This window comes from Coenobita brevimanus, chromosome 47 (assembly GCF_032717465.1).
Source record: "Coenobita brevimanus isolate Jiangsu-jjx chromosome 47, ASM3271746v2, whole genome shotgun sequence".
Taxonomy (NCBI): Eukaryota; Metazoa; Arthropoda; class Malacostraca; order Decapoda; family Coenobitidae; genus Coenobita; species Coenobita brevimanus.
This window is the reverse complement of record NC_137000.1, coordinates 12028073-12054967: the sequence shown is the minus strand read 5'-3', so window position 1 is coordinate 12054967 and position 26895 is coordinate 12028073. Positions and strand designations below refer to the sequence as shown.

Here is a 26895-nt window from a genome sequence, read left to right as displayed (position 1 = left end):
GGGAAAAAGAGAAAAGGTGAGGAAATGGAGAAGAACAGGGAGGGATGGAGGGAAGAGGAAGATGCAGGCATTCTCATATGAGAGGTGGGGAAAGGTAGGGATGGAAGAAGGAGAGGCGGCAGGGAACCTGAGGGATGAATGGGAGAGAGGAGGATCTAAGGGATAAGAGGGGAAACGAGTATTTGAAGGGTGACAGGACAGAAAGGAATAAGAAAAGAGGTGAAGGAAGATTGCCAATAACTAAAGCCTGGTCTTGCAATGCTAGTATAAGTCTATGCCCTGGCCTCTCCTTACGCTTCCCTCACTTTATTTGTGGTTCTCTCTCTCTCTCTCTCTCTCTCTCTCTCTCTCTCTCTCTCTCTCTCTCTCTCTCTCTCTCTCTCTCCTTATAAGTTCAACATTTTAACCGTGTAAAAATTCTTTCTACTGAATAATATTCAACAGGAGTAAGGCAGAATAAAATATGCACGTTCTGCCTCCACAGTGAATACCAAGGTAACTGCATGGATTTTCTTTTTTTTCGTAATTAAAATCACCAGGGCATAAATGAAGTTAAGTTCCAGAATGCAAATACAGGAGTGAAGTTTTAAGTAATCCCTAATCCCATTGCGGTCATGGAGAGAGAATGGGAAAAATTAACGTGGAAAGGGGAGGTGGCTGGGAGGAAAGACTGCCGCTTCCTCTCCTGGCTCTCGTCCCCTCGTCCCTGATCACATCTCCACCTCACCTTGGTAAGGACAGGTAACCTTGGTATATGGATGGGATGCCGTTAAGTATCACCATTTTTTAAAAATACATTTTGGTACTTTAAACTAAGAGAACTAAATTTATTTTCAAAAGTATGTTGCCTGATTAGAGGTCTGGACACTAGAAGGTTTTGAAACGTAAGAAGGAAAAGTAGTTGACTAGGAATAAGAAGTGCTGTCAGGTTTAAGGATATAAGGATATAATTTTATTCTGTACAAACAGGAATGTACTGTTGATATTAGTGAGCTAGTACATTACGTTAAATTCTTGTTATACATAAGTGCGTATAAAGATAAAGATGTAGATAAAGGTAGATATAAAGGTATTCTCTTGAATTTGGATGATAAGTATCTGATTAATTTGGCTTAGTATTCCATATCTTTCAGATAGCTTCTTCGTGTTTCGGGGAACCTAAGCTTGTACTTCATGTTCCAGACTTTTTGTAAATTTGCTGTGCTGTTATATGGTGCTTTCTAATTGCTGTTATAGTTATGATTAAGAGTGTCTCACTCTCTCAATTATTTAGTGTGTTCCTCACCTTTGTACGTGATTGTGAAGTCTAATTTTACTGAGTTTTCTTTGATCTCATATAACCGTTGCTTTGTGTGTGTGTGTGTGTGTGTGTGTGTGTGTATGAGTTGTTTTTTTTTGTGTGTGTATCTGTATGAGTTTTTTTTTTTTTTTTTTTTTGTGTGTGTGTGTGTGTCAATGAATTATGTGTATTAATGATATCAAAACAATTGTCACATTCACAGCAACTCAAAAAAGCACATCCTCATCATCGACCTCTCAATGGCTAGCACCTGTTTTACATTGGATCTGCCTGTCTGTCGGTCTCTTTCCATAACTTTATTTGTACCTGTTTCAATCTCTATACCTATCTGCCTGTCTTCCTTTCTCAGTCAGTCTATCTATCTGTCTGGATATCAAAATCCTAAAATAATTACATAAACTTAAGAAAAAACATACCATATTCTTCTTCAGGCTCGTAATGGCAGTAGCGGTGTTAGTGGTGATGGCTGGCCTGGCTCTCGCCACCAGTTTTCACAACACACATGTAGAAGCAAGGAAAGTCGCCCCCGTAGTGGTGACGAGGCAGGGTGTGGTGAGGGGCGTGAGGAAGTACTCGGAGAAGGGTGTCCCCCTCTTCGCCTTCTACGGCATCCCTTACGCTGAGCCGCCCTTGGGAAAACTGCGCTTTCAGGTGGGTGAGAGGAGTAGGGTTGTTTCAGTGTCTTGTTTCCTTCGTCAGACAATCTTGCCATTGTCAGCTCTTTAGTTTTTTCATATTTTGTCTTTGTCGGATTCCCGTGTGGAGCTGTTCATCTTCGTTTGGTGTTAGAGAGGAATCCCTTTAGGTGGTGGCGCCAATGTTGCCGGTTAATGGGGCTGCTGGGTTGTACAGACGTTCCTCACTTTCCTCCTTATCCTCCAAAAGAAGGATGGTGGACTGCAGAAGAAAGGCAACTTCAGCCTGCAGTCCACTGCATTCACGTCCAAATGAGACTGGGGTTGCTGGTACTACTCCTACCCCTCTTCTTTTCTTTTTGTATTCTCTTATATTTCTTCTTTCTCGTCTCATTCACTTTCTTTTCCTTATCCTTTTTTTTAGTCGCCCTTGTATACTATTCATTTTCATTCTCTTCTAGGACCCAATAGCAGCCAGACGGTGGGTGGGTGTGAGGGACGGGAGCTGGCAGCCTGATTCCTGTATCCAAGTAGCCTCCTCCGTGACCAAGGCCGACGATACGCTCGACAAGGAGGACGTGTTGGGCTCTGAGGATTGTCTCTACCTCAATGTTTTCACTCCACGGGTAATAATAATAATAATAATAATAATAATAATAATAATAATAAATACATTTAGCAGCGCGCGAGAGACGTTTGCACCTTTAAAGTTACAAGAACCTGGGATATTATTCATATATAATCCTAAATCATGTGTGGTGATGTCAGGTGATACTACAGTCCTTTTGCCTTATCCTGGGGAGATTTTCGTCCTTTTTTTTTTGGAGGGGGGGGCGAATTTCACAACGTTCAGTGGCAAAATACGATAAGGTTAGAGCTCTACGTCCTGCCTACAGTGCTTCCTTGTGACCTGTGGAATGTTCTTACGTTTGTCTCTTATAACAACTCAGCATTCAAGATGGAGAGGTGTCAGTTTATCGAAGCTGATGGGAAGGAACATAAATTATCATGTTTACCATCAGCCCAACTCGATTCCCACATAATCCCTTCAGGCCGGAATTAGTTATTACAGTATATTCTATCACTTTAACTTGGCCTAAAATTGCCATCTCTCCACTTTGAATGTAGGAAGGTATCAGTAAATCAAAACTAAAATATGGTGCTAGTCACGAGGAAGTGCTAAGGAAAGGATATGAACCCATAATATTGTTTTCTTCTGCCACTGGGCTACGTGATATAAGCTCCAAAACGACGAAAATCTTGGCCAAGTTAAGGTGAAAAGAGTACAGTAGCTTACTCTTGCCACAGTAATACGATACTTTTCAACTTTAGATGATTTTTAGTTATTTCTGTTGGTAAAGGGGCTAAAGAAGTTTGAAAAGTTTGAAAAGTTTCCTTTCGAAAAAATAAAGAAAGAAAGAAAGAAAGAATCTGGAAGTTGGCCTAGGTTAGCAAGAATTTTCCTAAATAATTTGACATCTGAGTGAAATAGTTAAAACAAGAAATGAAGTAGGATGTAAAAACAAAGGAAGATAAACCACAATAGCACGTAAATTATCAGACGGGCTATCTAGTGAAATGGGCCACATAGTTAATTTAGTCTTCAGTTCGATGACGTATTAATAATTATATTCTTGCTGTTTTCAGAGACAAATTAAACTTTGGAGAGAGTTTCCGAACTGAATGGGCTGCATATAGCCATTATTTACTCCTTTGCTACTATACAACAATCTTAAGTTTAATAAAATCATCTGCAAGAAGAAAAAATATTAGAAGATACGTCATCGGACTGATGGGGGTTAACTGCGCATCATACATCTATCTATCTATCTATCTAGAGCCCGACGCCCTAATCCCGCAAAGGGTGGCCGCAGACAAAACGCCTCCAAGTCGCTCTGTCACCCACCATTTGACTACCCTCCCCCCAACTCACCCCCCCCTCCCTCATATACCTCTCAACTCCATCCCTCCACCTCATCCTCGGTCTACCTCTCCCTCTCCCTCCCTCCACCTCACTTACATACACCCTCTTAGTCAGTCTTTCATTCTCCATTCTCTTCACATGTCCAAACCACCTCAGTGTATTTCTCCTAATCTTCTCAACCACATCCACATCCACCCCACAGCGTTCCTTCACTTCTTCATTCGTCAACCTGTCCCTCCACGTCACTCCACATGCTCCTCTCAAGTAACTCATTTCCACTGCTCTCACTCTTGACTTGTTCCCCTCTTGCAAGGTCCATGCCTCGCTTCCATACGTCAGGGTAGGGATAACAATACTATCATGCAGTGACTTCTTAACTTCCATACTCACCTCCCTAATTCTCCACACTGCTTTCAGTGTACCAACAACCTTCCTTCCCTGTTGTACCCTTTCACGTACTTCATCCCCCAAAGTTCCATCCTTACTCATCACACTACCCAAGTACTTGAATGCACTCACATTCTCCATATCCTCACCATCCAACCTCACTGCACACTCTGTGACTTCATTCCTCTCAAACACCATAATTTTACTTTTGTTTACATTAACTTTCAGATTCCTCCTCCTACACACTGTCCCAAATTCATTCACCAAACCTTGCAACTCCCATTCATCTTCACTCAACAGTACTGTATCATCAGCAAACAGCAACACTGGAAGCTTCCAAATCTCACCCTCATTCATTAGAGCCACCCCCACATCAACTGCCCTACCCTGCACCTCCTTTACAACCCCATCCATGTATATATTAAACAGCCATGGAGACATCACACAACCCTGTTTCAGTCCCACATTGAGATCAAAGAACTCACTCAGCTCACCATCCACTCGCACCGTAGCCCTAGCTCCCTCGTACATACTCTTCACAGCACTCAACAATTTCCCCTCCACTCCATATATTCTTAATACCTTTCACATACCTTGCCTATCTATTCTGTCATAAGCTTTCTCCAAGTCCATGAAGGCAGCATACACTTTCCTTCCCTTCTCTAGATACTTCTCCACTAAACAACTTAGAACAAATATCTGATCTACACACCCTTTTCCCTTCCTAAATTCCCCTTGTTCTTCTCCAACTAGCTCTTCTGTCATATGCCTAACCCTATCAATGAGTATTCTACCATATATTTTACCAGTCACACTAAGTAGGCAAATACCCCTATGGTTACCACATACTTCTCTCTCTCCTTTTCCTTTGGATAAAGGAACAATTATACCTGATTTCCAGTCCTCTGGAACCCTTCCCTCTTCCCAAGCCAATCTACACAACTTCCATATCCACTCCACAACAATCTCACCCCCATACCTAAGCATTTCACCACACACTCCATCAATTCCTGGGGCCTTTCCCAACTTAATATTCTTCATTGCTTCCACTACTTCCGCCCTACTGATCTCTTCCTCCCTCCTCTCATCTCTTCTTCTCCCAGCCATTCCCCAACCACTTATACTCGCACTGCTCTCACTCTCAACATTCAACAAATCCTCAAAGTGCTCCTTCCATCTCCTCAGTTTCTCTCTCTTCTCCACCAACAATCTATTGTTCCTATCTTTCACTCCCCTACTATTTCCCCTTTCACACTGCCTTACTTTCTTTACCTCCTTCCAAAACAATTTCTTATTCTCCCTCCATTTCACACTCAGATTCCTCCCAAACTTTTCATCCACTTTCTTTTTACTCTCCTTCACCAGTCTCTTAACCTCCCTTCTCCTGCTCACATATACCTCTCTCTTCTCTCTCTCATCTTCTCCCATACCTCTACTCGCTAACCATTCACTATATGCCTTCTTCTTTTGTTCCACAGCTCGTTTCACCTCATCATTCCACCATGCTGTCCCTTGCACACCCTTGCATCTCCTCCTCACTCCACAAACAGCCTCACACGCTGCGCCTATCTCTTCCGTGAATATCTTACATACGTCTTCCACCTCTTCCATCTGCCCTAGCCCATACCTTCCCAGTCTTTCTTCCACTATGCTCTTATACTCTGTCATTTTCTCACTATCTTGCAATTTCTCCACTCTTCTCACAGGAGTTGCTTCCTCCTGTCTTCCCCTTCGTCTCCTCAACCACTTTCTTTGCAGCTCTACCTTGGCCATCACTAAGTGATGGTCCGAGACTCCATTCCCCCACCCTCTCCACATTCTTGCATCCAACACTTGTCTTCTCATTCGCTCATCCACACACACGTAGTCTATCATTGCCTTTCGTTCAACAAGTTCACCATCCATCCTCCTCATTACTCTCCATGTATACCGGTGGATCATCTTATGCCGAAAGTAGGTGTTGGCTATTGCCAACCCCTTACAAGCACAGATGTCCACCAAAGCACTTCCATTCCCATCTACGTCAGCTGGCACACCCCACTGACCAACCACTCCATCACCTCGTACATTCCCAACTTTGCCATTCATGTCTCCAATCAACAGCACTTTCTCGCTCCTCTCAAACTTGTCCATACACGCTTCTACACTCGCCCAAAACTCATCTTTCACTCTTGCCACTCGATCCTCTGTCGGGGCATACACACATACAATCGCCCATGCTTGTATACCTACTTTCATCCTCACCCATACAATCCTTGCACCCACTGTTCCATACTCTCTTATATTCTCCTTCCACTTCTTGCTTATCATCAGACATACTCCCTCTCTTGCCCTCTCATTTTCATTGACTCCCGCACATATACCTAAACCATATTCCCATTCTCTCACCCTTTCACCTTTCCATTTAGTTTCAGTCAATCCACATATATCCACTTTTGCATCCTCAAGCACCTGAACAATCTCTCTTTCACTTCATCATTCACTCCTCTCACATTCCACGTTCCCACCCTAAGAATGTCCTTCGTCCGTTCCTTAGTCGTCAACGTATGGTCAGTCCGGGTCCGAGGCGCTTTGTTCGCTTTTTTAGTTAGTTCTTTTTACGGGGTGGGGCACTAATCCACCACCAACCTTTTTAGTCGCCTCGTACGACAAGCAGGGATACTGGGCGAGTATTCTTGAAACCCCCCTACCCCCATGGGGTATCATACATGCCTAGATAAAAGGATATTAATAAAGCCAGTGGTGGAAACTGTTAGGTAGAATAATATCACTGGAATAACGAGAGAAGTAGGTAGATAAAGCCAAGGAGTTAAATCTACTCTTATAACCATGCCCTCATCCCAGCAAGGATCCTAATAGTAGTAGTTGTAGTCCCAGGTTAATCTGGAATGTGAAGTCAGTAGACTGCAGGGTGAAGTTGCCCTTCTGCAGCACACCAATCTCCTTGTGGGGAACAGGAGAGAATGAGGGACCAGTATAATCGAGCAGTGCGACCACCCGGTTATATCAGTGCTACCACGTGAAGTTGTCACTCTCCAGCACAACCAGCAGGTACATAGATATATGTCAGTGCTAATATTCCGACATGGCGATGGTTATGTGGAAGGCTTCGCTAACATATTCCTCGACATATCTTCCTCATCTATCTCATGTAACACCATGTAATTCCATTAACATCCTGTCTAACCCCGTCTAACCATGCCCCCATCCCAGCAAATATACAAAGGAGAGATGCTTGTGCTTGTGCTTCTTCATGGTGGTGGGTATGTGCGAGATTCCGCTGGCACGTTCCCCTCACATGTCCTCCTCAACCACCTCATTTAGTATCATCTAACACCATCTAACTCTCGTCTAACCCCATCGAATCATCCTAACAGGTGCGCAGAGGAAGGATGCCTGTTCTGGTGTTCCTCCATGGGGGCTCGTTCTCGAGTGGTTCCGCAAAGCTGTACCCTCCATACGTATTCCTGAACCACCCCGTCGTCCTCGTAGTTCCGCAGTTCAGACTTGGCACTTTGGGTATGTCAGTAGACACTTTTGCTGTCGTTTGTGCAATTATATATTTCAGAAAGCTTAACTCAGAGAGATTTTCAGATTTTTGTTCATTTGACAGATATACAGTAGTGCCCTCCAGATGTAGCTAATATTCTCTCTCTCTCTCTCTCTCTCTCTCTCTCTCTCTCTCTCTCTCTCTAATTACCTCACCCAGGACGGAGTCCGGCGAGGTATTATTTTTGGTCGAGTATCTTTGTGTCTTTGTTTGTTAGCAACATCACGGAAAAACAGCTGAAGGAAATTACATGGAACTTTCAAGAAATATGGACACTGGTGAAAAGGAAATGATTAAATTTTGGAGGTAATTGAGTGACCCTGAAAGGTCAATATCAAGGTCAAGGACTTTCAGAGGGCTTGAACTTGAAACCGCTTGAAGACAGAGGTATTTCCTATTATCGACATACAGGAACTCCCATATGGGCTTTCATCTGACACGAAGACCTTTGACTGGGAGTGACGGTGAAAGGTCAAACTAAAAGTCAGGAATATCCAGGGGGCTATAACTCGTTGAAGATATGTATCTACTGTTACGAACATGTTGGAAGTCCCACATGGGTTTTTAATTGGTACCATGACCTTTGACCTTAAGTGACCTTGAAAGGTCAAACTCAAGGTCACGGATAATCAGAGGGCTATAACTCGAAACTGGATGAAGACAGCGATATTTACTATTATCGAGATATAGGAAGTCACATACGGGCAATAAGTAGGCCATAACTCTACGCATAGTGTAACTGAGTGCCTTTATTATAAGTATATCCAAATGTCTTCAAGACTGAAAGGTGAAACGCAAGGTCAAGGAGTTTCACAGGACTAGACGAAGTTAAAGTTGGGGAAATATTTACCATTATCAACACTGGAACTCGCTGTGGCATAATTTACAAATAATTAGTATTGACAGATAACAAGTCCCATTTCGTTTGTGCCGTTACCTTTGCCTTAAGTTGTTTACTGACACTAAATATCAGTACTGGTGTAGTATTTAACAGCAATATAATAACTGCTGTCAGGCGAGGTTTGTTGTGCCTGGCACCACTTTTTTTTTTTTTCTTTTTTTTTTTTTTTACAGTGGAAGGTTAATCAAACAAGGAAAATGGATTGCTAAAAAGGGGGAAGGTAATTATAATCGAGATATCTTGGCAACTCAACTGTGAGACTGATAATGCCGAGATAAGAGATTCAGCAGTAACTTAAAATATACTTTGCAGATAATAATGTTAAGAGTAACCATTACAGTAAGATGGCCTCTTTTAAATTCTACATTGAGTGGCAAACCAAATGATTTCCTGCAAACCAGGAAAGCATTTACAACGCTGGGTGGTAGCCTTATAACCAACCAACATGTGTTACCTACGTGGGTTGGCGAAGGATTAGTGCCCCTCCCCAGAAAACAACTAACAATACGAACAAGAAGCGGAAAAGGACTGACCAAAAGGTGACGACCAAGGACCGAACAAAGGACATGATACGGATGGCGACTGGGAATGTAAAGGGAGCTAATGATGAGGTGAAAGGGAGAGAGATTGTACGGGTGCTTGAGGGTGCGAAAGTGGATGTATGTGGATTAAGTGAAACTAAATGAAGAGGTGAGAGAATGGGAGTATGGATGGAATATATGTGAGCGAGTAGGTGAGAATGAGAGGGCAAAAGAAGGAGTGTGTATTATGGTGAGTAACAGATGGAAGGAGAATATAAGAGAGTATAGATCAGTTGGCTCAGGGATTGTGTATGTAAAACTGAAAGTTGGACTACAAATGTAGGAGATTGTGTGCGTGTATGTGCCAACGCAAGATCGTGCAAGCAGACTGAGAGAAGATTTCTGGACAAGTATGGAAGCTTCCATGCAGAAGTTTGAAAGGAACGAGAGAGTGTTTTTGATTGGCGATATGATTGGTAAAGTAGGGAATGTGAACGCGGATGGAGTAGTTGGTGAGTGGGGTGTGCCTGCAGAGATACATGAGAATGGCAGTGCTTTAGCGGACATTTGTGCGAGGAAGGGGTTGGTGATAGCCAGTACCCTCTTCAGGCACAAAATGATCCACAGCTATCCATGGCTAATGTTGAGAAATGTGGGTGGGGAACTGAATGAACGGAAGGCAATGACTGATTATGTGTGTGTGTATGAAAGGATGCGAAGGTGAACTGAATGAACGGAAGGCAATGATTGATTATGTGTGTATGGATGAAAGGATGCGAAGGTGTGTAATGGATGCAAGAGCATATAGAGGTTCGGGAAGTGGACTTTCTGACCACCACTTGGTGGTGGTCAGAATCTAGGTCCAAGTGAAAATGGAGAAAAAGAAGAAGGGAAGGACGGGAGAAAGTAGTATATGCAAGAAGAGTGGAATGATTACAAGAGGATGAGAAAAAGACAGACTATAAAGGAGAAATCGAGGAGTGATTGGGTAAATATGGATTGGAGCAGATGGGGGACGTGGAAGGTGTGTGCAAGATATTCACAGAAGAAATCTGTGCAGTATGTAAGGTGGTGTTTGGGATGAAGAGAAGATGAAAGGGGATGCAAGGAACAGTACGGTGGAATGAAGAGGTGAGGGAGGCTATGGCACAAAAGAAGAAACCATAAAGTGAGTGGATGAGAAACGGGTGTGTGGAAGAAGTTGAGAGACGGAAGATAGAGTTGTATGTAGAGAGGAAGACAGAGGTGAAAAGATTGGTAAGAGAGAGTAAAAAGAGAAAGGATGAGGAATTTGGTAGAAATCTGAGCGTAAAGTGGAGGGAATATAAGAAAATGTTTTGGAAAAAGGTAAAAAGAGTTAGGCAGAGTGGCAGTGAAGTTAGTCGAGGAGTGAAAGATAAAACTGGTAAATAACTAATGGAGAAGGGAGAAAAAGTGAGCAGACGGAGAGAACACTCAAAGGAATTGTTGAACATAGAGAATGAAAGTAATGCGAGTATAAGTGTCTGGGGAATGGCTGGGAGAAGGAGGGAGGCGAGAAGACACGAAGAAATCAGTAGGATGGAAGTTGTGGAAGCAATGTAGAAAGTCAAAATGGGGAAAGCCCCAGGAATTGATCGAGTGTGTGGTGAAATGCTGAAGCATGGGGGAGAGATAATGGTAGAATGGATGTGGAAGATGTGCAGATTGGCCTGGGAGGAAGGCAGAGTCCCGGAGAATTGGAAGTCAGGTATAATTATTCCCTTGTACAAGGAAAAGGGGAAAAAGAAGTGTCTGATAATCATAGGAGCATTTGTCTTCTTATTGTAATAACAAAAGTATATGGTAGGATACTTATCGACAGAGATAGGAAAATAACAGAGGAATTGGTTGGGGAAGAACAAGATTTTAGGAAGGGAAGAGGTTGTGTAGATCAGATATTCATTCTTAGATCTTTAGTGGAAAAGTTTCTAGAGAAGAGAAAGAAGGTATATGCAGCCTTCATGGATTTGGAGAAAGCATATGACTGGGTGGATAGACAAGGATTGTGGAAAGTATGAAGAATATATGGAGTATATTGGAAGTTGCTGAATGCTGTAAAGAGTATATATGAGGGTGCTAAGGCTGCAGTGCATGTGGATAGTGAACTGAGTGAATTTTTCTACCTGAAGGTTGGACTGAAACAGGGATGTGTCATGTCTCCATGGTTGTTCAATCTGTATATGGATGGGGTTATATAAGAGATACAGGGTGACCTAGAAAAAACTCCCACATTTCAAAGGGAAATGAAAAAAAAAATGAAATAATTACAATATTATTTGCACACATGAAACTTCATTCAATACAGTTTTTATTCATCATGTTTTAAAGATGACATCCTCCAAATGGTGGCCTTCATTGTCTATACACGCTTGGAGGCGATTTCTGAAGGCTGCCATGGCTCGACGGGTAATGTCTGGTGGAACAGTGGCTATCTCCTGCTGAATAGCAACCTTAAGGGCTTCAAGAGTTTGGGGTCGATGAGTATACACTCATGATTTAAGGTAGCCCCACAGAAAAAAATCACAAGGGGCAAGGTCAGTGGAATGGGTTGGCCACCCAACATCGCCACGCAACGAGATCACCCAATCCGGAAACATTTCCCTCAGCACGTGCAATGATCTTCAAGCTGTGTGTGCCGTAGCTCCATCTTGCTGAAACCACACATCGAGTTCTTCAAACTCAAGGTGTTCGAGTTGTGGCCTTAGAAAGTTTTTGAGCATATCAGTGTAACGGTCAGAAGTTACTGTAACAGTTACACCACCCTCTTCAAAGAAATAAGGACCCACGATGCCAACATCGGCAACAGCCAACCACACAGTCACTCAATCGGAGTGCAACGGTCTTTCGTGTAGAATGCGAAGGTTGTCTTCAGACCAATAGCTAAAATTCTGTTTGTTTACAGAGCCACTCAAATGAAAATGAGCTTCGTCGCTGCACAAGCGAACAGTATCTTCTGGAACACGTTGCAGAATGTTCTCACATAACTCCCTGCGGCTTATCCAGTCTCTCGCATTGAGTTTTTGCAAAAACATCATTTTATATGGATGGAAGTGAAGGTCTTTGTGTAAGATTCTCCTTGCAGTTTCCCGGGATATCCCTACAACTAAAGCATGCTTCCGTGCAGAACGTCTCGGAGACTGCACAACAGATCGCCTCAATGCTTCAATATTCTCAGGCGTACAAGCGCTCCTAGGTAGACCAGGTGATTTTCTTTTTAAAGCTGAGCCTGTTGCCCTGAAATTCTCAATCCACTGCAAGATGGTTTTCCAATCTGGAACATTTTGGTTCCGTGGAATACTGAAGCGTCTTTGAAAGGCCTTCTGCACGGCTATCTCGGAACGATTGTTTATGAAGGATGCTTCAACAGCAAGCGCACGGTGTGCTCCCGACCACGCCATGTTGGCGACTGAGGACGGTTGGGGTTGGGCTACCAACAGACCCTAGCCCCACCTCTCCCGCCTCACTACTGCCAGTGCTACAGCCTTTCGAAATGTGGGAGTTTTGGGGGGGTCACCCTGTACAAGGTAGGACAGTGGATGTTGTAGTGGCCCTAATGAGAGAGGACAGTGTTTGGAAACTCACTGTTCTGTTGTTTGCAGATGATACTGTGTTGTTAAGTGTAAACGAAGGAGAGCTGCAAGGTCTGATGGATGAGTTTGGGACAATGAGTAAGAATCGAAATCTAAAGGTGAATGTAGGGAAGAGTAAAGTTTTGGTCTTCGAGAGAAGTGAAGTCAGTGAATGCACAGTGAGGTTGGATGAGGAGGAAATGGAAAATGTGAGTGCACTTAAGTACTTGCGTAGTGTGATGAATAAGGATGGAAGTTTGGAGGGTGAAGTGCTTGAAAGGGTACAGCAAGGAAGAAAGGTTGCTGGTTCCTTGAAAGCAGTGATAAGAAACAGAGAAGCGAGCACGAAAGTGAAAAAGTTACTACATGACAGTATTGTGATAACATCTCTAACGTATAAAAGTGAAGCTTGGACGTTGTTGGAGGGACAACTCAAGAGTGAGAGCAGTGGAAATGAGTTACTTGAGAGGGGCCTGTGGAGTAACATGGAGAGACAGACTGACAAATGAGGATGTGAAGGAGTGTTGTGGTGTAGACGTGGATGTGATAGGATGCGTTATGGGAGAAGCACTGAGGTGGTTTGGCTATGTGGAAAGGATGGAGCGTGAGAGACGACGAGGAGAGTGTATGTGAGTAAGGTGGACGGGGGGAGAGGGAGGGGGAGGCTAAGAATGAGATGGAGGGATGGAGTAGAAAGGTGTATGAGAGAGGGGGGTCTGAGCTGGGAGCAGGGCAGTGAAATGGCGGGAGACAAGGCGACATGGAAGCGATTTGTTTGTGGCCGACCCTTACGGGATTGAGGCGTCTGGCAATAGATAGATAGATAGACAGTCATACCTCACGATTTTATTCATCTCAGGAGAGACTTCATAGAGTGAAGGATTAAAGATGATCGCCATTAACCCTTTCTTCATGAGAGATTATTTCTAAGTTGAATGAAATCGTTCATTTGTAACTATCCATCCATCATCCAATCCTTTCCTGCCCCATCAGGTGCATGGGGACTCGGTTTAGTATAAACCAGTATTGACATTGAAGACGTGGATGACCAAACACACTCGCCTCTAAGTGGTGTTACATAAGCAACAAATAGCTACCACCCTTCATATGTAAACACTTGCGGGTATCGTCCGTTTGGAGTGCCTTATTCCATCAGACCATTAGGCGTCATTTGATTCTATGGTTATCACCCAGCGCAGTAAATGGATCGCAGGTTGTAGAAAACCATTTGGTTTGTCATTCATTTTAGTCACCTGAAGACAGCAGTATTTGAAGTAAGCGGATGGAGAGTGCCCCTACCTAGCGCCATTTGTAGCAATGATGAAATGAAAAGGATAATGATGATGATGATGATGATGATATAGTAAGCTTAGCATGATAATGATAATGAATATAATGATGATGAAATGGGATTAGGATGATGATGAGGAGGATGAAATGAGACCACGTTGTACATAAATTTAAAAGCACAATCCTCCTTTCTTAAAACAGAGATAGGGAGAGGTTTCCTTTCCGCTGTACGGACCTGTTTGGCAGTATGCACAGCAATACCGAAATGAGAGGAGGAATGGAGAGGAGATGTATATGAAGGAGGGGGAAGTGACTTAGAGAGAAAGGGCAGCTTGATGGCAGAGAACAGGGTAACTTTGAGGTGATTTGTCTGTGACCACCCTTTTAGGGATTTAAGAGTCTGGTTATAGATAGACAGTACTTATAAAAGGATAAGACAGCTGCCACCTAACGTTGGAGTCATATATCTCGAAGGGGAGTAAACTGGATTTTGTCTGTTAACATTATTTTCACTCCCAGGGTTCCTATCCACTGAAGACGCAGCCGCTCCAGGTAACGTGGGGCTCAAGGACCAGACCCAAGCACTGAAGTGGGTGCAGGACAACATACGTCGCTTCGGCGGTGACCCCACCCGCGTCACGCTCTTCGGCGAGAGTTCTGGGGCTGCATCCACACACCTTCATGTTGTCTCACCCAAATCAGCAGGTTTTCAGATTTATGGGAATATTATTAGGATTTTCAATTCGATTACGGATTTTTAACGGGGTGGAGAGGTATATGCAAGAGGGGATTGTGAGTTGGAGAGAGGTCAGGTGGTTGGCAGAGGGCAGGGTGATATGGAGGCCATTTGTTTGTGGCCACCCTTTCCGGGATTGTGCCATCTGGCTATAGATAGATAGATATACTATTATTCTTTGCTATTCCAGGTGATTTAAGTCAGCTTAGAGAAATCAGGTTGTGAAGGGGTTATTGAAAGTAATATCCTCTCTTGCTCAAAGTCTAGCCTAAGATAAATAAAATCTTCTGGAGATCGTAAGCACTCAGCAAAAACTTAGTCTTTGAGATATGGTAATAAATCCGTTTCAGGACTCTTCTCACGAGCCATTCTACATTCCGGCACTGCCCTGAGTTCTTTTGCCCTGGGCGCGAGACACAAAGAGGTGGCGCTGGAGACTGCCCGTGCCCTGGCCTGTCCCGACACCTCAGACTCTGCAAGAATTATAGAGTGTTTGCAGGAGGCCCCAGTTCACGAATTGGCTGTCATCCCTGTTAAATATTACGTTGGTACTCTTTATCTTAGCCTCTGATAATTGCGTTCCGATTTTTCTGAACTGTTTTGGGGTTTTAACAGAATAATTTAGGTTTCATGCTAATTATTGTAAAGTTTTCTGCTTTATTTGTTCTTTCTAACTGAATACTATGAGCTTATTGGTGCAGTAGTTCGACACCTGGGTCAAGGTGCATAAGGAACCGGCTCACTCTAAGGCTACCGTCCCAGTTAATAATTAGGCTGAGCTTTTTATTAATTATTTGATACTTTTTTCCTCTTTGTTATGATACTGAAACCCCGGCTCAAAGTGCATCAGCATAACTCCCCAGCTGACATCCTAGCCCTCATCACTGCTAGATATGCTGGTACTAATTTTCAAATCTTTATAATGGTTATCATGAGGTTACTATTTGATGTTGACCTTTTTTACTACTTATTGTAAACTTGTTACTCTTATTCTGAAGATGTGTTGACCTTTTTACTATTTATTCTAAACCTGTTACTGTTATTCTGTACCTCTTATTGGTACAGTACTTTGATACCTCCCACTCTACCCAGGTCAGAAATTGTCTGTAGAATGTCTTAGCACTCGTCCTTGTTAAAATTTATGTTGCTACTGATTATTCTGAGCATTTAAGTAGTCATTAATAAGCTCTTATATTAACTGCTTTGAATTCGAGGAGTTTAATTATGTATGAATGACTGTGCCACCCGTTTCCTTGGGCGTGATGTTGATAGTTTTACTTTGTACAGTCTCCAGCAAAAACTGAGAGTTCGACAAGCAGGTTGGTATACGTGGCACAGCCGCACCCCCAGTTTCAACCCCCCCTCCCCACTCGTTCCCATTCATTCGTCTACCCTCCACCCTCCCCACATCCAAGGGCAAGAAAGTATGACCTACTCGCATTGTCTCAACCACTCTTCTGTCATCCTGTTGTCCTGGAAAATAATGGTTTTGTTATGTTAAAAAAAAAAAAAATACATAGTGCTTCACTCGATAGTATACAGTAGTTATTTATACACCACAATCTGAATGCAGGGTGATAAAAAATAGTCATATACTCGTATGATACTGAGGTTTGTAATCATACAGTTTATCATTTTGACGGTTGTATCCAGTCTGTGTGTAACATTAAACAGTCGGAAGCTATAAGTAGATGTTTGTAGTGGTCGGTGGTGTGCTCGTTCCTTTACTCGACATAATCACTGTTACTTTACAAAATGTACTGTAGTTCAGTACCATTATTTACTACTATTACCTCATGTGTGATAATAGCAAAGTGTTACTGATAAGTAAAACACATGATCAGTATTATCCTGGTTATTGATGTCTTAATACAAGATATCGGATAACGTTGGGCAACAGGGACTGGATGACAGCTTGTCTGATGGTTAAACTGCCTAAGCTGGTCAAGCTGAGGCCATGACGTGGTTGCTGGCATTACCAAATGTCAGTCATTATTTAGACGCCATTCATTGCTGCTGACAGTATTATATGTATCAAGGTCAACTTCATACACAGGACAGCCAACAGTAGAGTGAGCCGCTTGGTGTGCTGACCCCGCGCACACCATACAACCAGGGCCGGATTACCAGGTGTAGGCAAAATGGGCAACTGCCTACCAGGCTACGGCTTGTCACGGGCCATCCAGACTTCCAGAACGGAATAAATATACGCTTTGGGCGTCCAAATAAGTGTCATCACCCAGCAGGCCATCAAAAAAGGCCATTATGGGTCATGCCAACATTTCACTGTAAATAACGGAAAGAAGATATATATATATATATTGCAGGTCAACAGTCTGCATTGCCTACCAAGCCACAGCTGGGTTAATCCGGCGCTGCATACAACCAACCCCCTCCACCCCTTGCCTCAGCCATTTATCGCCACTCACTCCACCAAGAGACCCGCCACCACCTGATAACAATATCAGTAGTATATAATCTTACCTTATATAGTTATAACTGCAATAGGGTGTAATTTGCGATTCACACGTTTGTAACACGACGTATTTCAAAAAAGGTAACCAATAACTAAATTGGCTAAATGGATGATCTGCATAGTAACCAGACAAACTTGTCACAATTGCATCTTACGCTAATCAGTATTATCGTGCCATACAACAGATAATTCACTTTATTCGTTTTCAGCGAGAACGTTTTCAACAAAGGTTTGACGAGCTACAGTTCACACTGGTCAATGTTACTTATACCAACATAACAGACATAGCGGTGAGGTTAACCTTATGATTATTTGCTCTTCAACTTGTGTCCCATGTCTGTTACTACCTTCTTTTATCTCTGTGTGGCCATGGTTTTTCCCATTATCGTCGGCCGAAACGTCAATTGCCTCAGAAAGAGAAGGATGTTAAAATGGACAAACTGTTTTGGTTATGCAAATATTTTATAAGGAAGACTGACTATATGTAAGAACACATTTTAAAACGATATGAAAGAATGGGGTCAGACATTGGATTTTTATGATACTGGAATGTTGTGGGTAACTGGGGGAATGATAAGGTAACCCTGTCAACACCGAATAGGACCACCCACCACCTTTGCTATCGCCCTGTTCCAGTTGCCGTACAGTAACATGTGGTATAGTGACAATACTGAATGTTCTACTAGAGATCTGATGTTTTAGCCTGACTTACCCTGCAGAGTTAAAGGCTACATTCAAACTCTAATGTATTATAAACCGCAATTGCACTACATATCTGACGGAATAACATTTAGAAAATAATGTCTTACTGTGTACTGATCATTAAATGCTTATTTGCCATGTCGTTAAAGTATAAATATCACAATTATATGGCACAGTGGACAATATTTTACTGCACACTTCATGGTGATAATAAAGACGTGTTTATGAGCATTGGTGGAAAACACACACACACACACACACTGGTGCAGTGGTAACGCTCTCGCTTGCCAACTGGTGGACCGGAGTTCGCGCCTCGCTCAGGTTGCGAAAAGTTTCACTGACGAAGTGGATGGTTACTGTCCCCCTCGAGCAAGGGGACGGGTGTGTGCGTGTGTGAAGGTCACAGCCTTGCCCTTAGATCGGACTATATGAGCTCTCAGCTCCCTTCCGGGAGGGTAAAAGCTGACGATCACGACCATCAAGTGATCCTGACCGACCCGGTGAATTACACTATCCACCCCTGGCAGAGCGGTAGACGCCAGGTCCATCTCCCTCTCCCATCCTCCCACCACAACGTGTGACGGCCAGCTCCCCCCCCAACACACACACACACCACCGACCACTACAAGTATCTGTCCATAGCTTCCGACTGTTTAATGTTACACACTGACTGAATACAATCGTCAGAATGATTAATTGCAGACATCACTATCATAAGAATATATTACGGTACTATTATATATCACCCTGCGTTCAGATCGTCGTGTATAAATAACTATACTATGGAGTTACACTATGTAATGTGTTTTTATTCATTGTCATAACAAAACCATTATTTCCCAAGACGGATGATGGAAGAGTGGTTCAGACAACGCGAGTAGGACTTACTCTCTTGCCTTTGGATGTGGGGAGGGTGGAGGGCAGACGGATGAATGGGAACGAGGGAGGAAGGGGTGAAACTGGGGGTGCGGTGGTGCCACATATACCAACCTGCTCGTCGAGCCGGTCGCTCTACTTTTGCTAGAGACTGTACTTCCTCATCCCTTTTATCTGGATCCCACCTCATCCCAGCCGGAACAGAATATGGTGATGATGATGATGATGATGATGATGATGATTTCGGCTTTTTACTTATTATGTCGAAATTGTATCACTTATTTTGATTTTTTTTTTTTTACTGAATTAATTTCGGGAATAAAGAAACGTATCGAGAGGAGTGCTTATAACTGACTTTACTGGCAGAGATGGTTCATACTTCCAATTCCTCTGGCTCCCCGCGTCGATGGAGACTTTCTTCCCGCCGCCCCTCACTTGATGATGCGTGATGCAAGACACAACATCGTGGACCTCATGACAGGGATCACCGCTCATGACGGGGCCGTTTATGGTCATGGTTGGTTCTTCACTAATTCATGGTTGTTTCTGCACTTATTCACTGTTGGTTCTTCACTTACTCGTGACTGTTTCTTCACCTACCCATGGTTGGTTCGTCACTTATGGCTGAATCGTCACTTGATCATCGATGGTTCTTCACTTACTTATGGTTGGTTCTTCACTTACTCATGGTTGGTTCTTCTCTTACTCATGGTTGGTTCTTCACTTACTCACGCTGGTTTCTCACTTATGGTTGGTTCTTCACTTACTAACGGTTGGTGTCTCACTTACTCATGGTTGGTGTCTCACTTACTTATGGTTGGTTCTTCACCAACTCATGGTTGGTATCTCACTTACTAACTGTTGGTGTCCAATTTACTCATTGTTGGTGTCTCACTTACTTATGGTTGGTGTCTCGCTTACTAATGGTTGGTTTCTCACTTACTTATGGTTGGTTCTTCACTAACTCATGGTTGGTGTCTCATTCATTGTTGGTGTCTCACTTACTTATGGTTGGTTCTTCACTTACTCATGGTTGGTTCTTCACCAACTCATGGTTGGTGTCTCACTTATGGTAGGTTCTTCACTAATTCATGGTTGGTGTCTCATTTACTCATGGTTAGTTCTTCACTTACTTATGGTTGGTTCTTCACTAACTAATGGTTGGTTCGTCACTTACTCATGGTTGGTTCGTCACTAACTCATGGTTGGTTCGTCACTTACTCATGGTTGCTTCTTCACTTACTCATGGTTGGTTCTTCACTTACTCATGGTTGGTTCGTCACTTACTCATGGTTGGTTCTTCACTTACTCATGGTTGGTTCGTCACTTACTCATGGTGGGTTCGTCACTTACTCATGGTGGGTTCTTCACTTACTCATGGTTGGTTTTTCACTTACTCGTGATTGGTTTCTCATTTACTCATGGTTCGTTTCTCATTTACTCATGGTTGGTTTTTCACTTATTCATGGCTGGGTCTTCACTAACTCACGGTTGGGTCTTCACTTACTCATGGTTGAGTCTTCACTTACTCATGGTTAGTCTCTCACTTACTCATGGTTGGTCTCTCACTCATGGTTGGTCTCTCACTCATGGTTAGTCTCTCACTCATTGTTGGTCTCTCACTTACTCATGGTTGGTCTCTCACTTACTCATGGTTGGTCTCTCACTTACTCATGGTTAATCTTTCACTTACTCATGGTTGGTCTCTCACTTACTCATGGTTAGTCTTTCACTTACTCATGGTTGGTCTCTCACTTACTCATGGTTAGTCTTTCACTTACTCATGGTTGGTCTCTCACTTACTCATGGTTAGTCATTCACTTACTCATGGTTGGTCTCACTTACTCATGGTTGGTCTCACTTACTCATGGTTGGTCCCTCACTTACTCATGGTTGGTCTCACTTACTCATGGTTGGTCTCTCACTTACTCATGGTTGGTCTCACTTACTCATGGTTGGTCTCTCACTTACTCATGGTTGGTCTCTCACTTACTCTCCCTCATTTGTTGTTTCCTTATTTATCAGTAGTCGGACCCTTTCTTACTGATAACTGGTTCCTGCCTCACTGATGATTGCTGCCTCATTTACTCAGGGTTAGTCCCTCAATTATAACTGATTCCTCATTTACTCATGACTGGTGCCTCGTTTTTCCGTGTTTGGTCTCTCAGTCATTGTTGGTCTCTCGCTTACTGTATCACATTTGTGACCGCAAACTTCATTTATTGGTCTTCACCCTTATGTTTATTTATCATGTTAGCATGAGGGGACGGGGCATAGGACTAATATGACGATGATGATGATGATGATGATGATACAGATCATGATAATAAAGATGATAAAGATGATGATGGTGATTAATATGATGATGATAATGACGATGTTTCTTAGAGAGAATTAAAGTTGAATGTAGTTCTACCACTGTACTATCAAAATTCTCCCATAAGCTGAAGTAACTCGTCAGACAATAGCTATAATAATATAGCATAATATAACTTCCCCCCCCCTCTCTCTCTCTCTGGGTCTGCCTCTCTTTGTGAGTGACAGACGCAAAGTGCAGTAATGAGAGAAGCTGTCCTGTCTGTTTTTCTCCTTCAGTACGGTGACGTGTTTTATTGCTTTATTCTTGCTACCTTCAGTCGATTACATTCATCTTTGGAGAAACCTTTTGCTTTAAAGAGGTAAATGGATGAAGTATTTAGTCTCCCCTGTTTGAAGTCTCTCCAAAGCTGAACAAAACTGTCTTCTAATAGCGAAAAAAGAATGAAAAATATGTCGTAGGATTTAAGAGGTTTATAAGTCTCTGGTCTCCTTATCCTCATCCAACAGAGCTGTACACGAATGAGGAGACGAGAGCAGAACTGGTTAATAATTTTGAGGAGATCGGCCCCCTCAGTCTCATGCTGAATAAAACCAGTCATGCCACCATAACCAACATTACCACCACCGACTGTGCCACCACAACCAACTCTGTCAGCACCAATTCTGTCATCAACGCCTCCACCAACCTTGCCATTGCCACAGCGATCTTCCACCACTATCTTGGTGGTGTGAAAGTGGACGAGACGAACAGCGAAGAAGTAACGCAGGTAGTAAAATAAAGCAGGGTTTGACATTATTTTTCGTCACGTTCTCATTTGCTGTTTGTAACATATGACAGAGAAAAAATATCATGCCTAATAGTTGGTAACTCAGGAGAGGCCAAATGTTTCACTTATAATTTAAAAAACTTTAACTGCAATATTACTCTCTTCATTCAACATCTCTTCCTCATAATTATGGTTTTGACTCTCTTAGAAGAGAAATTTTTTGTTAGCGTCCCACCCATGATCCCGTCTATATAAAGTGAAATTCATATGCTAGTCGCTATATTCTCATTCCAATACACGCATTTTTAAATGTCTCGTTTCGCATATTTGCTATATTTAGTAATCTACTTATCCATCTTTGCACTTCTCACTTTCTTTATCCCACGTTTTAATCTCATAATATTTAGCTGTATAATACACTAATGTTGTCAGTTGTTGTTGTTCTTGTTGTTGTGCTTAAACTCGGTCTGCCTGACCAAGCAAACCCATCAACCACAGACAAGCAACTGCTTCCCAGGGGCCGTCCCACAGGTACAGCACAATACAATCACTGTGTAGGGTCCGGCGCCTCTTTGTGGTAGACAGCCCATCACCAAGAAAATATAGGGAAGTTTGGCTCTCGAGTGGACCCCGCAGCTACTTTACCCATGGACACAGCGCCAGAACTTGTGGGCTCCTCTTTAGCGCCTGACATTAGTAAAGCCTTCAAGCAGTCTCAAAGCCAGACAACAGTAATGGAATGTGGTCTTAGTTTGGCATTCCAGTATTACAAAGGAAATATTAACTGGGACTCTAAACTGGTCCTAGATGGCGCGCTGTCCATTATCTTAATTTACTTTCCAAGCTTTCGTATTTGTGACAATCTACGCACCATTTCTCTACTTTCCCGGCATTCGTATTTTTCACAATGTACGCACCTTTTCCTCTCCTATTATCTTTGTTACATTATGTAATCTCCTCCAGCTCTTTCATTGCATACTGCTACGCGCGTCTTAGATTCTGTCAGCTGTTAAAGTACGTCTTCTCACCGCCGTCACGTCTACTCCCACAGATGTACACTGACTACATCTTCGGTGTTCCAAGCGACCTCACAGCCCAGCTCCACGCACGAAACACGAACAGGAAGGTGTACGCTTTTGAGTTGACGCACAAGGGTCAGCATTCCGTGGCAGACCCGATGAAGCCCACAGTTGGCAAGCACTGTGAGTCTGTTTCCCTTCTACTTAACCATTTCAGTCCGATGACGTACTTCAGATTTCATTCATGCCATACTCAGACTTTCTATATATATATATATATATATATATATATATATATATATATATATATATATATATATATATATATATATATATATACATATATATATATAAATATATATATATACATATATATATATATATATATATATATATATATATATAGATAGATAGATAGATAGATATAGATAGATAGATACGGAGCCTCTGTGGTACAGTGGTAAAGTGTGCGTTTTCGTACACTTAGGAACGAAGGTTCGCGCCCCGCCAGGGTAATAAACTTTGGGAGCGTTCTTCTGGCCACGTACTGCATTGGTGGACACAAGGGGTGCTGTGGTTGAACCAGTGTCGCATACTATAAAGTATGCTTGCACCCAGTCGGCTTGAGCGGGCCGATTACACTTGGTTCACAGACTACACACACATCCAAAGCCACTCCAACACTACAATTACACTTACAAGCGCTTCTCACCCTACATACAATTTCAACCAGACAGCTTAAGCCACTTGATAGAGATACATTGGCTGTATCGTCCCCACTTCGGTAGGGATAGGCAGGTCCTGTAGTGGACACTCAAAACGGCTGATGATATACTGTATATATATATATATATACTGTATATATATGAGACTTTTCGAACTGGAAGGGTTAAATGTAGCAACAGATTTTTTGCCCTACATACGTGCTTCAATTTGTTTGCCTGTCCTCGTTTACTACATTTTATTTTTCTTTTACTCATTATAATTTATTTCACTCAGAATACTCACTGTGTAATATACTTGGTTACTGCTGCATGGTTAGGTTGCTTGGCCTATTTTTAGTAATCATAGTTTGTTTACCCTATACTCATTTACGATGGTTTGTTAGTGTTTGCTCTGTATTCTGTTACTATTTTTTAATCCTATACTGGTACAACAGTTTATTTTCCCTATTCCCAGTTACTGTAGCTTGTTTTTACTTAATCTATAATCATTATTGTTTGCCCTATACTTCGTTGCATTTCTGTGTGCTCTATACTCGGCTGCTTTAGTTTATAGTTTTCTCCGCATTTTTTTTTTTTTTTTCATAGTTTGTTATTGTTTGCTGTGTCTTCAGTTCGTGTAATTTCCTTGCAGGGGTGACCCACGCAGACGACCAACTGTACCTGTTCTCCGGTGGGCCTTTCTACTCCCTCTTCAACCTCACCCGCCCCGACGACCTCAAGGTTAGGGCCATCATGACGCAGCTCTGGGTCAACTTCGCCGCCACAGGGTAAGGATAAGGGCCTGAGTCTAGGTGGCATAGGAGGCTTCTTAGCACCTTTTTCTTGGCGATTTATTTTACATATTGTATTCTCTTGCTGGTTTTCTACATTCTATTGTTACAGAAGACTGTGTAGCAATTCTTACTAAGTGATTTATTTTTGTAGTTTAACTTATTTTCTCTTGCCTGTTATTCATACAATTTCAGTATCTGCATAGTTTATTTCAGTAACATGCACGAGGATACTGAGATGAAGTGTGTAAAACAAATCGCTGAGGAAGAGGTGTTAAGGAATCTCAAGCCATTTAGACTACCATCCTAAGGGGCTAGATAGATTCTTCGTCTCCTCCTCCTCCTCCTTTTCTTGTTCTTCTTCTTCTTCTTCTCTTCTTCCTCCTCCTCCTCCTCTTCCTTCTCCTCAATTACTTGTCTTTTCACTCCTTTTCACCTTTTTTTTTTTTTTTCACTTCTCTCTGTACATTTAGCCCTCCCTCTCAGTCCTAAGGCAACTCTAGTATTCTCTCGCTTTCATCATCATACTTTATTATTATTATTATTATTATTATTATTATTATTATTATTATTATTATTATTATTTTGTGGTAGTTGGGGGTGCGCACCATCAACTCACTCGATGTATTGCTGTTCTCGGGTGTCTGCCCTTCCTCTCCTCCATCCTTCTTTCTTTCCATCATTTTCTCTCTTTCCTTCATTCTTTTCCCATGCTTCTGCCTATGGGTGACTTTACACGCCCTCTTCTGTCTTCCTTTCCTTCATTCTTTCCTCTTCCTTCTACCTGAGGGTGACTATATACTGACTGACAAGCCAAATGGTTTCCTGTACACCAGGAAACCATTTACTACGCTGGGTGGTACCATGTAACCAAACTTTGGCGCCTGGTGGTTTAGTGAGTAATTACAGCGCTCCAGTCTGATTGAGCCGGTGAAGGTTTATATCCAAGGGGTGGTTGGGCTATATTGCTCATGTAATGCCACTCAGGGAGAAGTGAGGCTGGTCACTCTCAACTTAAATGTCAGGACCACCTTGCCTAGCCCCGGGCTCCTACGCTTCTCATGGGGCGACGTAGGATTGGATGATGATGATGATGATGATGATTACTCTTCATTATTATCATTACCATTTTTGCTATTATCATTATTATAATTATTATTATCATCAATCATCATCATCATCATCAACTTAATCGTTTTATTACTCTCTTCTTCCTCTGTTTCTCTCCTCATACTTAATCTCAAACATGCCTTCCCTGCCCCCAGAAACCCGACCCCCAGTGGTTCCTTTGGCTTCGAGTGGGAGGCGGTGGGTGAGGGGACGGGCCTTCCCCACCTAGACATTCAGCCGCAGCCGGTTATGAGAAATGACACGCGAAGACAGGTGAGAGAGAGAGAGAGTTATTATTAGTTAGATAATATTTTTATTGTTTTTTTATTGTTATTGTTAGTTATTATTGTTGTTATTATTAGTGTTATTATTATGATTATTGCTATTATTATGATAAATTTTCTTCTCTACACAGGTGCGAAAGTTTCTGAGATCACTCCTGCCAATTCATCAGCTCCTGAGCAGTGAGGATTAAGAAAAATATAACACATCGAGGAGTCTTACCGTGTCGAAGTCCTCTTGTCTACCTATCTACTGTCTATCTATCTATCTATCTATCACGCCTGTGTTGGAGGGGAACATCTTCACGTGGTGACACCAATATGGCCAGGTGGTGCAGTCCAGTTATACAAAAGTCTTTCATTCCCCTCCCAATCCCCTGTAAGGAGGATCGTGAGCTGTGAGTGGAGGACAGCTTCAGCCTGCAGTCCACTTGTCTCACGTTCAGATAAGCCTGAGGTGGCAGCTGCAACTTCTATTGTCTATCTTTTTATCTATCTGTATCTATCTTCTCTCTCTCTCTCTCTCTCTCTCTCTCTCTCTCTCTCTCTCTCTCTCTCTCTCTCTCTCTCTCTCTCTCTCTCTCTCTCTCTCTCGATCTATCTATCTTTATTTCTTTCTTTGTACCAATAGCTATGCGCCCTAATCTTGGAAGAGGAGTCCACAAACGAATGGTAGTCATGTTTGGGGATGTTAGTACAGTAGTAATCTAGAAATGCATTTTACTTTATTGGCAAAGTTATGTAGACAAGACTGTTCAACATTTCAATTTTTTTTTATGTTGCCTTGTTTATTTTTTCTACATACAGTACACACACACACTCAGGACAAGACTACAACACACAGAGGGAGTCAGTCTGTACCACGCCATTCCCACCATCCCCTCACCCCCCCAACTGGCCCCTCAACCCCACCCCACCCCTTCCCTCCTCATCTCCTTGGTGTGGGGTCAGGGGAGAGGGTAGGGGAGTGGGGGGAGATAACAGGGGGCGGGAAGGAGGGAAGAGAGGTAGGGTAG

General features: G+C 42.6%; 1 protein-coding gene across 1 annotated transcript; it reads left to right on the top strand.

Moving 5' to 3' along the window:
- The first annotated feature begins 607 nt into the window (after window positions 1-607).
- LOC145398959 (juvenile hormone esterase-like) lies at window positions 608-26084 on the top strand. The gene is made up of 11 exons (XM_080271693.1): window positions 608-731; window positions 1732-1951; window positions 2397-2561; window positions 7624-7765; window positions 14618-14803; window positions 15185-15277; window positions 21715-21974; window positions 22556-22705; window positions 23026-23176; window positions 24350-24485; window positions 26014-26084. The coding sequence occupies exons 2-11, from the start codon at window positions 1739-1741 to the stop codon at window positions 26027-26029; spliced, it is 1512 nt and encodes a 503-aa protein (XP_080127819.1). The 5' UTR covers window positions 608-731; window positions 1732-1738; the 3' UTR covers window positions 26030-26084.
- The last annotated feature ends 811 nt before the right edge of the window (window positions 26085-26895 follow it).

Bases quoted from the DNA above. Each gene is read 5' to 3' on its own strand.
- LOC145398959 (XM_080271693.1), top strand. From the start codon at position 1,739: ATGGCAGTAGCGGTGTTAGTGGTGATGGCTGGCCTGGCTCTCGCCACC. The intron at 1,952-2,396 runs GTGGGTGAGAGG...ATTCTCTTCTAG, and splicing joins TGGGAAAACTGCGCTTTCAG to GACCCAATAGCAGCCAGACG. The intron at 21,975-22,555 runs GTAGTAAAATAA...TCTTTGTGGTAG, and splicing joins ACAGCGAAGAAGTAACGCAG to ACAGCCCATCACCAAGAAAA.